The sequence below is a fragment of the Embiotoca jacksoni genome, unplaced genomic scaffold (assembly GCF_022577435.1).
Source record: "Embiotoca jacksoni isolate LCO1_2020_lvr unplaced genomic scaffold, fEmbJac1.0.p SCAF_27, whole genome shotgun sequence".
Lineage (NCBI taxonomy): Eukaryota > Metazoa > Chordata > Actinopteri > Embiotocidae > Embiotoca > Embiotoca jacksoni.
This window is the reverse complement of record NW_027185378.1, coordinates 3,460,550-3,473,413: the sequence shown is the minus strand read 5'-3', so window position 1 is coordinate 3,473,413 and position 12,864 is coordinate 3,460,550. Positions and strand designations below refer to the sequence as shown.

At 44.6% G+C, this 12,864-nt stretch overlaps 1 protein-coding gene across 2 annotated transcripts in view; it reads right to left on the bottom strand.

Annotated features, from left to right (window-relative positions):
• The window catches only part of LOC138205128 (transcription factor IIIB 90 kDa subunit-like), a 94,439-nt gene that overhangs the window by 80,142 nt on the left and 1,433 nt on the right, over positions 1–12,864 (bottom strand). For both annotated transcript variants that reach the window (XM_069160846.1, XM_069160847.1), the window contains exons 2-4: positions 12,421–12,629; positions 8,857–8,937; positions 2,518–2,691 (exon numbers count right to left, since the gene is read on the bottom strand). In XM_069160846.1, coding sequence (XP_069016947.1) covers positions 2,518–2,691; positions 8,857–8,937; positions 12,421–12,604 — 439 coding nt within the window. In that variant the 5' untranslated portion in view covers positions 12,605–12,629. The remainder of the gene's footprint in view (positions 1–2,517; positions 2,692–8,856; positions 8,938–12,420; positions 12,630–12,864) is intronic.

The window sequence follows — 12,864 nt, the reverse complement described above, 5'->3', positions numbered from 1 at the left end:
AAACAAAATACATTTTTAAGCAATTATTTTGAGACATTTTCATATGGTCAAAGGTCTGAGTTCAGTGACCTTTTAACACCTGCAGAATTCATGATTTCATGATTTCCCGGCGTAACGTGGCTGATGGAATAAACTAAATAAAGGTAACCTGGTGGGACTCTGAACTGTCACCTTTTCTCCAGCGACTGACGGACCTCGCAAAACCAAAATCACCCACCCACCCACCCACATCCACACACCCACCCACCCACACCCCACACAACACCCACCCACACCCACAACATCCCACACAACACCCACCCACACACACACCTGCCTTAATCAGCCTTCGGACATCCCATCCTCGCGCTGCCCGGGTCAACCCGTTGGTCGCCGTGGCGACGGTGTCGCCGTGGCGACGGTGTCTCCGTGGCGACAGGTGCACCTGTCTCCAGGCTGCCAGGGAGTATTAGCGAGGCTCCTCTGAAAAAGGCCCCACAATGTAATTAGCAGCAGCGCGGATGAAATGGAAAAAGATAATCCCGGCACACGCCGTCTGGACATTACAGACGATTCCCTTAATCGGGAAAATAAACGACAGCAGGTCCTTCAACACATCTGGGTCCACCGAGAGGGGGAGGAAACTAAAACCTGCTCACACCTTATTCGGTGCTACAGGAAGGATGGAGGCTGCTGATATTTGATGGTTTCAAGGGTAATATTAAAGGATACATTCACAAAGTCAATCAGATGCCTATAAAAATAAGTATTATTCCTGCTGCTCATACTGGCCATGAGAAGATTTCAACCTGAGTGATGGGCGACAAAAGTCACAGCTAATATGATTCTCGACATCTTCTGCTTTTGTGTTTTTATTAGTTTGAAATTGTGTTTCTCAGCTGAACTACAATGAACGAACAGCAACAACAAGAGGAAATCGTATACTAAAAAGGCTTCGACGGATATTAATTCAGACTAATTTGGATGTCTGAAGCCTTTTGTTTCCGTCATTCACTTGGAAAGTGCATTGGAAGCTGTTTGTTTAACAGCCAGCACGAACAAGAGCAACAAAAAGCCAGGAGGTCCATAAAGAAATTGTTTTTCCCAGGTTGCCCTGACCTCAACTCGTCCGGCGGCTTTCGAAATGAAGTGCAGCGCCGGACGCGAGTCAGGCCTTATCAGCCGGCATCAGCGCTGCACCTCACTGAAAAACGGATGTTACGATCCAGACAGTCTGATCATCTGCTGTGCGCTCGGTCGTCGTCAAATTAAACTCCAGGTTAGACGGATGTTTCCTTTTCTCGCTCGGCTCTCCTTCTCCGCCCGTCTTTTGTCCTGATCCCTCCCCTGCGACAACATTACCGAGTCACCCAGCTGTGCAAAAAGGAAGTGAGCGCGGCTATTTTTACCTCGGCTTCACTCCTCCGAACACGCACAAACAGACAGGGCCCTGCGCTGGCTCGCGCACACGCACACACACACACACACACACATACACACACACACACACACACACAAAAGCCCAGTAAACAATGCAGCAGGAAGGCATTACACCCTGCTCGCCTCTTTTCCATTAGGTAAACCCCCCTCCCCCCCCGGTCCGTGCTGTGCTGCAGTTACGTAACACAATCACCCTTTGGAGGTGAAGTGAGTCAGGAGTAAACCGACAACGGCACACCGAGCACACACACACAAAAAAAAAAAAGAGCCGCCCTGCTTATGTAAAAAGGATGAACCTTGAAGTCCCATTATCTCGATGATGACACATCCCTCATGACTTCAATATGCCGCCGGGAGCAAGATTATTAAACATTAGGACAAAGGCAGGTTCACATCAGAGATCACCTGCTGACTTTGATGGGCCATCAGCTCCGAGACGCCAGTTTGCAAATTTAACTTGGAACTTTTGTCTCGGCTAATACTGAACTCCTGCTCGGCTGTTAGAGTCAACAGAGAGAGATTCTTTATGCAGGAGACGCAGCTCTGTTCAATTATGGAGGCTGCTCTTTGATCGGGTTTCCACTCAGGTGACACTTTTTCTCCTGCTTTGTTGCATTCATTTAAAAAGGGAAACACCAACACCCCCCCCCCCACACACACACACACACAGCTTTCCCAGTCTACCCTCAGAAGCGTTAATGGATAATTGTGGTTTATTTCGTGTAGAGATTCGGGGAAACGAGGAGTCGCACAAAAAGCTTGCGGTCCCTGCAGCTTTCAACAACAACAACAAAAAAAAAAAAAGATTTTACATTAATCATTTAAAATGTTGGTTTTCAACTGACGGAAAGGAAACACATAAATTAGCCGCCTCGAATGGCATTTTGCTAAGTGCTCTTGCACTTTGTGAACTCGGGGAACTGTAATGCATCCATTATCTTGAGGATGCAGTTCAATTTAAGTTCTTCATCTTAATTGGCTGGTTGAGCACGCAGCTTTTCCCACATTCCGTGTTTCGGAGGTCTAAAAACACGACAAACGCATTTACCGTCGCAGAAAACATCGGCGCCTCCCTTTTTAAATGAGCAGTAAGGATACGTGGGGTCCCCTCGGTGCGGCACACCATGTAGAGGCAGGCGGCGACCACGTGGGTTGCCTTGCGGCCGCGCGTCAGGTGTTTGGTGAGCGCCATCTTGTAGAAGTTGAAGGCCGTGTCCAGGCAGTGCTGGTTCATCTGCAGCTGGTGGCCCACGGTGTTGATGTGCAGCCTCGCTGAGGACACGGAGACAAAAGACCGTCAGTCAACAGAGACACTGAGATCCAACGCCTTAAAAGGCGGTTCCAGTATTCAGCATCCTGCCTGCTTCTATCATCAGCAGGAGAAAAAGAGGAAAAACCAGTGAACAGTACATTACAGGGGAGAGTTCATCCTCTTGTTGCATGTCGAGGGTGCATTTTTTTTTTCCTCCCGCGACACGGCAGGACTGTTAGCCGGCAACCATGAATGCTAATAATATTCATTCGACTTTTATTTATACACGAGAAATCGTTGAGCGTGACCATCATTTACAACGGCATCGAGTCAATTACAGAGCAAAGAAAAAATTTAAACAATCGCGGTAATCACAGCAAAAAGACAAGCTGACCGAGGTGAGGTTGAACCACAGTTCAGCTCGTAGATCAACATTGAACTGTCAGATTAGGAAACATTAACCTCAAAGATGAATTCAAATCAGCCAAAAACATCAAATAGGGGTTAGATGGTTATACAAGACGAATAGTTTGAAGAGATAAAACGGAATAAAATGCAGTTATATATAACAAGCACAAGTATTTATCTTAATTTACATGATAAAAACCTTGTTTCATCATCTGCTTCGGTGCATTTATACAACAAGCATGGCCCTTTTTGCTGCTTGTAGTCGGCCATTATATAAACATTATAAACAGGTGGAGTGATTCAAGCATCCCATAACTACTCCAACGTACATGTGAGCAAGACAAACACTCGTATGTCATGAGGGCGTCGCGCACAACGGTGGAAAAAACAGCTCTGCGCGGGTGCTGTTGTCGTTGTAATTACACGAGCTTTACTGCATGCAGACACACCTCCGCAAGCATGTCAGGACGCACAGCACACCTGCAGACGAGCACGGTAGGATTTATGGTGCGCGCACACACACACACACACATAATCAATCACAGAGAAACAACACGTGTCCAAAGCAGCACCAACCTGTTCAGGTGGAACAACAGGTGGGACAAAGGAGTTTATAATTACAGTGCAGAGAGTGTGTGTGTGTGTGTGTGTGTGTGTGTGTGTGTATAGAGTTCATGACCTCACATGGGCCCAACATGTCAAGCATCCACACACACACACACACACAACCAGATGTGTGTGACCCACTGAACTGAGTGTGATGTCTGGGAATGTGAGAGACTCTGAGCTCATCGTGTCTCATCACACTGTTCGGATCTGAACTTCAGCATGTCAGAGACACACCCTCTCCTCCCCCCTCCCACACACACACACACACACACACACACACACACACACACACACACACACGTCTGGATCCGTGTTCTCTCAGTCTCTCGTCACCAGCTGTGACCTCAGCAGCTCCGACTCAAGACGGCGTGCGTGTTTTTGTTTTGCTCGACTTCACATATTACCGATCATTAATGTAAATAAACGATGATCTAGTGGCGGAGGCGGAGACTTGAGTTGATCCTGCTGCGGTTTTACTACAACGCTGACGTAAAACACTGACTCAGAGAATTTCCCGCACAGAATTGATTGCTGTGCCGGCAGTAAATCCAGCAGAATAAATAATCCTGCGTTTCATGTCTTCTCCTACTATCATTATTTAAATAATCCTCTCTTCGGTGCATATGTAATAATTTGATGTCCTCGTGTGCCAGTGGATTAAGACGCCAACGACGTAACTGCAACAGCTCTGGTTGGAGTCCAGACAGAAATGGCGGCAAACTACACACCCAAAGTCATAGAAAGTGGAAGTGAAACAGTGTCTGTATTTGTTAGCATGCTAGCAGGGTTAGCCGTGAAAGTTAGGCAGACACGATGTCAATTTTAACGAACATGCATGATGTGGCTACTGAAATAACTGCAGCTAACCTTAGATTTTGTATTTACTTATTTCCTACTAGCTATTTTGTAGTTGTACGGTTGTTCAAGTTTGATTTTTCACATAACCAAATAAGACAGCAGCTAAATATATTCATAAAAATGACCAAAAACTACTAAACCTTTCATAAAGGCAGCAATCTCAGCAACTAACAGCAGCTACCATCTCATTGTAACCTTTAAAATCAGATATTTGGGTGCATTAAATTGTAAATGAATTGATTTATTATACAAATATAACTTATAGCACACAGGCTTGAACCCTGTAAGACATGGGCCGTAAATAATAAAACTAAAGTGAATCTTCTTTTTACTTCTTTTGATGGTAGATCCCGCAAAAAGTCATCCAGAGGCACCATAAATAATCAGGATTTTTTTTCAGCTCTTTAACAACGACTTGTTTTGTGGTCAAATTATCAGCCTAAAAAAACCCCGTCAAATTAAAGCGTCAACGAAAAACTTGCCACTTTCAACCCACCACACACAAACCAACCAAAAGCCTGCAGGCAGGAGATCCAAGACAAAACTTTCAAAAAGAAACTCAGAAAAAGTAACAACGTGAGCCACGAAAGGAGGTTTTGTATCCGCACACTGAGCCCAACCAGCTACGGCGCCCATAAAAAGGGTAATTGCCATCCTAATTCCTAGCAAGTTGTGTCACAGATAATAAGTAGGGCAGCGACTGAAGCTGCAGCTGTAATTAGAGCTCCTCTTCACAGTTTTTAAAAATAACGTTATATTGTGTCCTTTACGTGACCCCTCCTCGGCTCAAACCTCCGAACGCCGACTAAATCCTTAAATCAGAGCCTCTTACTGAATAAATAACATTTATACGAACAAAACAACTGGGGCACCATGAAGGAGAGCGACATTTTACACAGACGATCCGGGGAGCTATAAATACACCTGGATTTGAAAACGGGTACAAACACGGTGAAATGTCAGTCGCCGAGGAGGAAATGCAGGCGACTTCAGCAGGTTTATCAGAGCGTGGCAGGTGGAAAACGGCTGCATGCTGCAGTGATTGTGCTGCCAAACCAAAACAACGAGCTAAAAGAGGCCAAAACGCTCCTCGGAGCCGCAGCGTGAAAAGTAGTTTCATTGCTAATATTAGAATAACGCAGCTCCGAGCTCCGCGTCGTCTCCTCTTTGTGATTCAGATTGTTCAGATAAAGTCTGTTTTCACACGGAAATCCTGCCTGAAGCAGCTTTTAAAAATACATTTTAAACTGCAGTCATCATCACACCGGCACTGCAGCACACCGAGGAGCAACACACCGAGGAGCAACACACACGGGACCGCTGATGCATTATTACAACACAAATACAGGAGGAGGAGGAGGAGGAGGCAGGTTCGTGTTCCCAGACATGAATTAGTCGGTGGGGAGACGGAGGAGCCGCAGACGGCCGCTGGAGGACATTTGTGGAGGACAGAGAGAGGAAGAAGAGCAGGAAGAAGAAGAGGAGGAACAAGGAGGAAGAAGGAAGCAGAAAAGGAAGAAGTAGGAAGGAAGGAAAGAAGGAAAGAAGAAGGACAAGGAGAAGAAAAGAAGAGCTGATTGTCTTAGAGACGCCTGCAGATTCACAGACGACCATAAATCTGCTGACACACACACACACACACACACACACACACACACACACAACAACAAACCATACGACACACCTCGTAGTCACGGTTCGATTACTATCACAGGAATAATTCCACATCTTGATATTTCAGAAGATTCAGATACCAGTCGTGTGTCTGTACACTAGAAATTAAACTGCAGCGGACTAATGACGTCACTTTAAACCTGCTTCCACCAGAAAGGCACAAAACGTGTCCCTTTTATACACGTATGTGGTCATCGACGTACATTAAGTAAATTAAAGTCTAAATTGCTGTGTGTGAAAATTAGTTGGATTCTTGACTTTGCGGCAGAGAGCAAGCAGCAGCAGCATCATCATCCTCTTCTCCAACAGAGGAAGATGCTTCAACAGTGCAAGACAGTTTCTTCCTTGTTGACAAGCACAAACAAGCTGCACACTTGTCCTTTTCCAGAAGTTCAAACCATCCCTCAAAGCTACGTGTGACAGAGGTATAACTCCTATTCACACACACACACACACACACACACACACACACACACACCATTTAACAGCAGTGTTCCCTGATCCTCTTCCTCCTATCTCCTCTCACACACACACTCTGTGACTAAACTAATCCCCTGCATGCATGCATGCATCCATCCTCACACACACACACACACACACACACACACACACACACACACACACACACACAGCCACAGCCGTTACTCAGCGTCTGCAGCAGTCTGACAGCTCTGTGACTCCGCAGCACGGTCACACGAAACATCATGAGCCGAGCAGACGGCCGTCGCCGCAGCAACCAGCTGCTCGGAGACGAGCTCTGGGCTCTCCGCCCCGGCTGCCAGCCAGCTCCGAGCCGAGCAGGTTTTTGTCTGTGTCGGCGCGTCGCTGATGCGCTTTAAAGCCGGAGATAAAAGTCTTGTGTCGAGCAAAGACGCCCGGGGACTCCCTGGGAGGCCCTTCGAGGTCCCTTCAGGGGGCCGAGCTTTTCAATTTAAAGCCTGACCGGGTGATATCAGGTGACACAGGTTTATGGAAGACAGAGACAAATCAAAAAGAGCAGGGAACAGCACCTCAGGAGGACGTTCAGGGACAGGAAGGAGTCTAAGGGGAACGTCACTGCCCTCATTTGAACGATTATCGGCTCTGCCTGTGATGACAGCTGCTTTCAATGTGCCATGAACACTTCTTCTTTCTGAAAGCTGATACGACGCACGCCGTATTTAAAGACAAAAGGTGTCGCTCACAGTGATGAATATGCAGCTCCGCTCGGCTCGAGGTGAGTTTCGGGTCACCGTTCAGCTGCCTGGATACAACTCGGCTGTTTTTAAGTCACTCTCACAGCTCTCAAACAGAAAAACACCACCGAACAGTTAAGAGTGAGAAAACCAGCTGGTGAACTTAGTGACCAGATATTATCCTCACGAGGGGGTGGAGACCAAAAACAGGGCAAAGAAAAGAGAGTAAATGTTGGACTTGCATTCATCAGATAGACACAAACACGACTCCTAATGACTGATAGCAAGTAGACAAGTTTGCAGGTGATGATGCGTCTCTGCTGATGTTAAGTTTTTGCAGCTCTAATCAGCATATCTGCAAACCCACTGACACATTTTATCTTCATTTAAACATCATTAATATCTTTCCTAAACACCTGATGTAACAGCACGGCAGTAAAACCAAAAATCACCGTTTCATCCATCATATCTCCATCAACAGAAGGAAATGAGATTATAGGAAGTTTGTGCTGTTTAAATACAGCCAAGAACAGGAAGGACAATAATCAGTCTCATCCCAATGTGTTTTTTCCTAAGTTGAGGGAAACAGCATTCAGATGTAGTAAAGTAACTTGCAGCAATATGATCTAAAGGCTGCAATATTATACTTAAGATGTTGGAGTATCTGACCTCCATTTTTCCATATTTAAATCTAAAACTCGTCACTAAATGCAACAGAACTTGATCACAAGTGAAAAATCCACCAAACTAACATTGCAGAATATAAATGAAGCCTTTTCGCAGGTTTCTGATATACATGCCGTTTCCTCACATTTTAATGAGCTTAATTTACGTTAAACAACATTTTTTAACAAATGAGTTTTGGGTCGAATGACCTTGCATTAGACTTTGCCAACAACTGTTGTCTTTGACGCATAAACACTTTACGGTTGTATTTTCAAAATGCATCCAAAGCAGTAAACAAGAAAAGCTGCTCAACTGGTTATGAGAGGAGGGATTTGAACAAACAGGAGAAAACGATTCAAAGTAAATCTTTAAGACTTTAATTATTCAGCCGAGGTAAAAAAACTCCAAACGTGTTGCAACGCAGCTGCTTTCAGAGGAAAACTTTGCACGCAACCTGAAGCAAGCACAGATTAAATTAAATGTATTGATGCTATAAACCTCAAGTGATCTCTAAATTCACCTCATCTGCCATCTTAACGATTATAACTCTATAAAAAAAAAAGGTAAATAACATGTCTATGAACAGTAGTCTCGGCTCTGTAAAATCTCCAGCCCATGAGAACCAGAAACATTTCCTGACAACGGAAATTTTAAACGAACAAGACGATCAAACATCATGAAGTTACATCATCAAAGATTTAAACTTGTGTCACTATGGACAGCAGTTTAACTGTGCAGCAGAGGGCTGCTGTAGATCTTTATGAAGGAGGGTGGCGCCCTCTGCTGGTAACTCACCTCTCTGCAGCGTCTGAGCTCGGGACTCCCTCCCCACACCGTTGTAGTGTCCGTCTCCAAAAGACGGGAGTCTGGCTCCACCTGGAGGACACAAGTGTTTTGTCAAATAAACTCGTATTTAGATTTATTTTTTTTGGATGAATAAAAGCATTCTACAGTTGTTATCTTGAGCTCGGGGGGAAAAAAAGGAGCATTTGTTTTTACTGGTTTTTGATGTTTTAGAGACCAAACAATTCAAATTAACCACAAATTAAAAAAGTAGGTGCCTTTAATGAATCTTTACAAACAATCCAGATGTTTAAGAGCAGAGAAACTGCCCTGTAACTTCATGTTAGAGCTACAGTCGGCTGGCTGATTGTTTTGTTTTTTTGCCAACCCACAGTCCAAAACTAAAAGAAATTCACTTTGTAATGACATAAAAATGAGAAAAGCAGAAATTCCTCAGTTCAGAAGCTGAAGAAAGACAATACGTGCCGATTTTTGTATGTTTTCCACTGATAAAACAAATCTCACATCTACTCTGCAGAAGCTAAAACACACAATATCCAACGGCACCCTCTAGTGGAGAGTAGGGTCGTGTGATCTATACAGGGAGGCTGACAGCAGAAGTTATGTGCCGACTCAGCCGGAGTGAGACTTCCTGCAAGCTGAAGGTCAGAGGTGCATAATCTGGAGGTAAATGTTACCCACCCAGATAAGCAGCGCACATGAACTCACAGGAAACTATTGCGCAAGAGCTGCACTGCTTGCAAACACAGAACATCCATCTGAAACTTTTTTTTAAAAAAAAAATTTTTATTTCACTTTATTAATCCCTGAGGGGAAATTTCTTCGCTACAGCAGGGGGGGCTCTCAGGGGGGAGCTGCTGCAGCAGGCTGCCACTAGCGCGGCGCCAGGTAACCTGACCTGAGGTGCATGTTTTTGGATGGTGGGAGGAAGCCGGAGAACCCGGAGAGAACCCACGCAAGCACAGGGAGAACATGCAGACTCCGCACAGAAAGGCCCAGGACTGGATTCGAACCCGGAACCTTTTTGCTGTGAGGCGACAATGCTAACCACTGCACCAGCGTTTCCTCGTTTTCTTTAAGATTCAGTGTCTTTATAAATCAAAGCATTAGAGGAAGGGACATATTTTCTAGGAGAGAATTTAAATAATACAGAGAATTTTAGACAATTTCCATCAGCCATTAGACAAACTGTTCAAAGCTTTCTTGTGGTTAAATCATAAAGTTTGTGCTTTTTAGCTTGAATACATCCATAAATTCAGCAGATTGTTGCTCATAAATCTGCACTCAGGAGCAGTGAGAGGTGGATCATCCTGTGACAGACAACCAAATCAAACCAGACACGCCCCTCAAAAGAAAGCCTTTATCCAATCAATGAAGGAATTATTTTCAGAAGAGCCACCGCAACACTGATCAGAAGGAGTAAATTAAGGTAATGACATCATGATGACTTGTGGAAAACATTTATCGACTTTGTATTACTTGAGAGAAGTTGAAGCTTTTTGATTGGAAGTCTAAAAAAAAAACAGGTTTTTACAGCCAGCCCCTAGTGGCCCTCACTGGTATTGCACTTTATGGAACTTCCGCATTGACGTCACTTACAGTGGGGCAAAAAAGTATTTAGTCAGCCACCAATTGTGCAAGTTCTCCCACTTAAAAAGATGAGAGACGCCTGTAATTTTCATCATAGGTACACTTCAACTATGAGAGACAAAATGAGAAAAAAATATTCCTGAAAATCACATTGTCTGATTTTTAAAGAATATATTTGCAAATTATGGTGGACAATAAGTATTTGGTCAATAACAAAAGTTCATCTCAATACTTTGTTATATACCCTTTGTTGGCAATGACAGAGGTCAAACGTTTTCTGTAAGTTTTCACAAGCTTTTCATACACTGTTGCTGGTATTTTGGCCCATTCCTCCATGCAGAGCTCCTCTCGAGCAGCGATGTTTTGGGGCTGTCGCTGGGCAACACGGACTTTCAACTCCCTCCACAGATTTTCTATGGGGTTGAGATCTGGAGACTGGCTAGGCCACTCCAGGACCTTGAAATGCTTCTTACGAAGCCACTGCTTCGTTGCCCGGGCGGTGTGTTTGGGATCATTGTCATGCTGAAAGACCCAGCCACGTTTCATCTTCAATGCCCTCGCTGATGGAAGGAGGTTTTCACTCAAAATCTCACGATACATGGCCCCATTCATTCTTTCCTTTACACGGATCAGTCATCCTTGTCCCCTTGCAGAAAAACAGCCCCAAAGCATGATGTTTCCACCCCCATGCTTCACAGTAGGTATGGTGTTCTTTGGATGCAACTCGGCATTCTTTCTCCTCCAAACACGACGAGTTGAGTTTTTACCAAAAAGTTCTTATTTTGGTTTCATCTGACCATATGACATTCTCCCAATCCTCTTCTGGATCATCCAAATGCTCTCTAGCAAACTTCAGACGGGCCTGGACATGTACTGGCTGAAGCAGGGGGACACGTCTGGCACTGCAGGATTTGAGTCCCTGGCGGTGTAGTGTGTTTCTGATGGTAGCCTTTGTTACTTTGGTCCCAGCTCTCTGCAGGTTATTCACTAGGTCCCCCCGTGTGGTTCTGGGATTTTTGTTCACCGTTCTTGTGATCATTTTGGCCCCACGGGGTGAGATCTTGCGTGGAGCCCCAGATCGAGGGAGATTATCAGTGGTCTTGTATGTCTTCCATTTTCTAATAATTGCTCCCACAGTTGATTTCTTCACACCAAGCTGCTTACCTATTGCAGATTCAGTCTTCCCAGCCTGGTGCAGGTCTACAATTTTGTTTCTGGTGTCCTTTGACAGCTCTTTGGTCTTGGCCATAGTGGAGTTTGGAGTGTGACTGTTTGAGGTTGTGGACAGGTGTCTTTTATACTGATAACAAGTTCAAACAGGTGCCATTAATACAGGTAACGAGTGGAGGACAGAGGAGCCTCTTAAAGAAGAAGTTACAGGTCTGTGAGAGCCAGAAATCTTGCTTGTTTGTAGGTGACCAAATACTTATTTTACCGAGGAATTTACCAATTAATTCATTAAAAAATCCTACAATGTGATTTCCTGGATTCTTTCCCCCCATTCTGTCTCTCATAGTTGAAGTGTACCTATGATGAAAATTACAGGCGTCTCTCATCTTTTTAAGTGGGAGAACTTGCACAATTGGTGGCTGACTAAATACTTTTTTGCCCCACTGTATCAGACCCAGAGATTATGTTATTTATATATTATTTTTACAGACAGTCAATGATTTATCCTGCTGAACATGTCCTGACGATGCAGGATGCCATCACCAAAATTGACCAATCAGCGAGTCCCTGTCAGCCTGAGGGTTTACTTTCAATACTCCTGGTTCATTTGTGAAAAAAAAAAAAGTATGTAAACCTCAACTGAGATGCGCCACTGCATAATTTCTACCGAAACAACACTTCAAAACTTTTGTGAATTTTTAAATCCCGGCTCAAGTGTTTTGAGTATCGCTTGGCTCAAAGTGAGTGTAAAGAGAGAAGAGCATTGAAATGCAACAAATGTCCCGTCATCCTCACCTTCTGCAGAGACGAACTGTCCGACAGCCAGCGAGCTTCCGCCTCCCGTGTCCACGAACTCCACCTCGGACACGATGATGTTGTCCTCCAGCACCGAGCCGCAGCCCATGCAGACGGCATCGCCGCGCGCCTGGTCGACGTCGATGTCTGTGCCGCCGCAGTTCTTGCACACCTTGGAGCTCATGGTGTCGGTCCGAGAGCCTCAAAGCCTGATGGGAAAACACACGAAATCCAGTGAAACCATTGACATTCTGATGGAGAAACTCTAGGTTTTGTTTTAATTCTGCTTCATAATGGGAAAACTTGAGCGCAACAACTATTTAATCTCTAGATGACTCATTGGTTTCTGGTAAATAATGAAAATGTAAAAAATAAAAAAAAATGAAAATGCCAAAATTGTTAAAATGCCCCAAAAAAGGCCCCCAAATAGTGATGAGTGCCAGT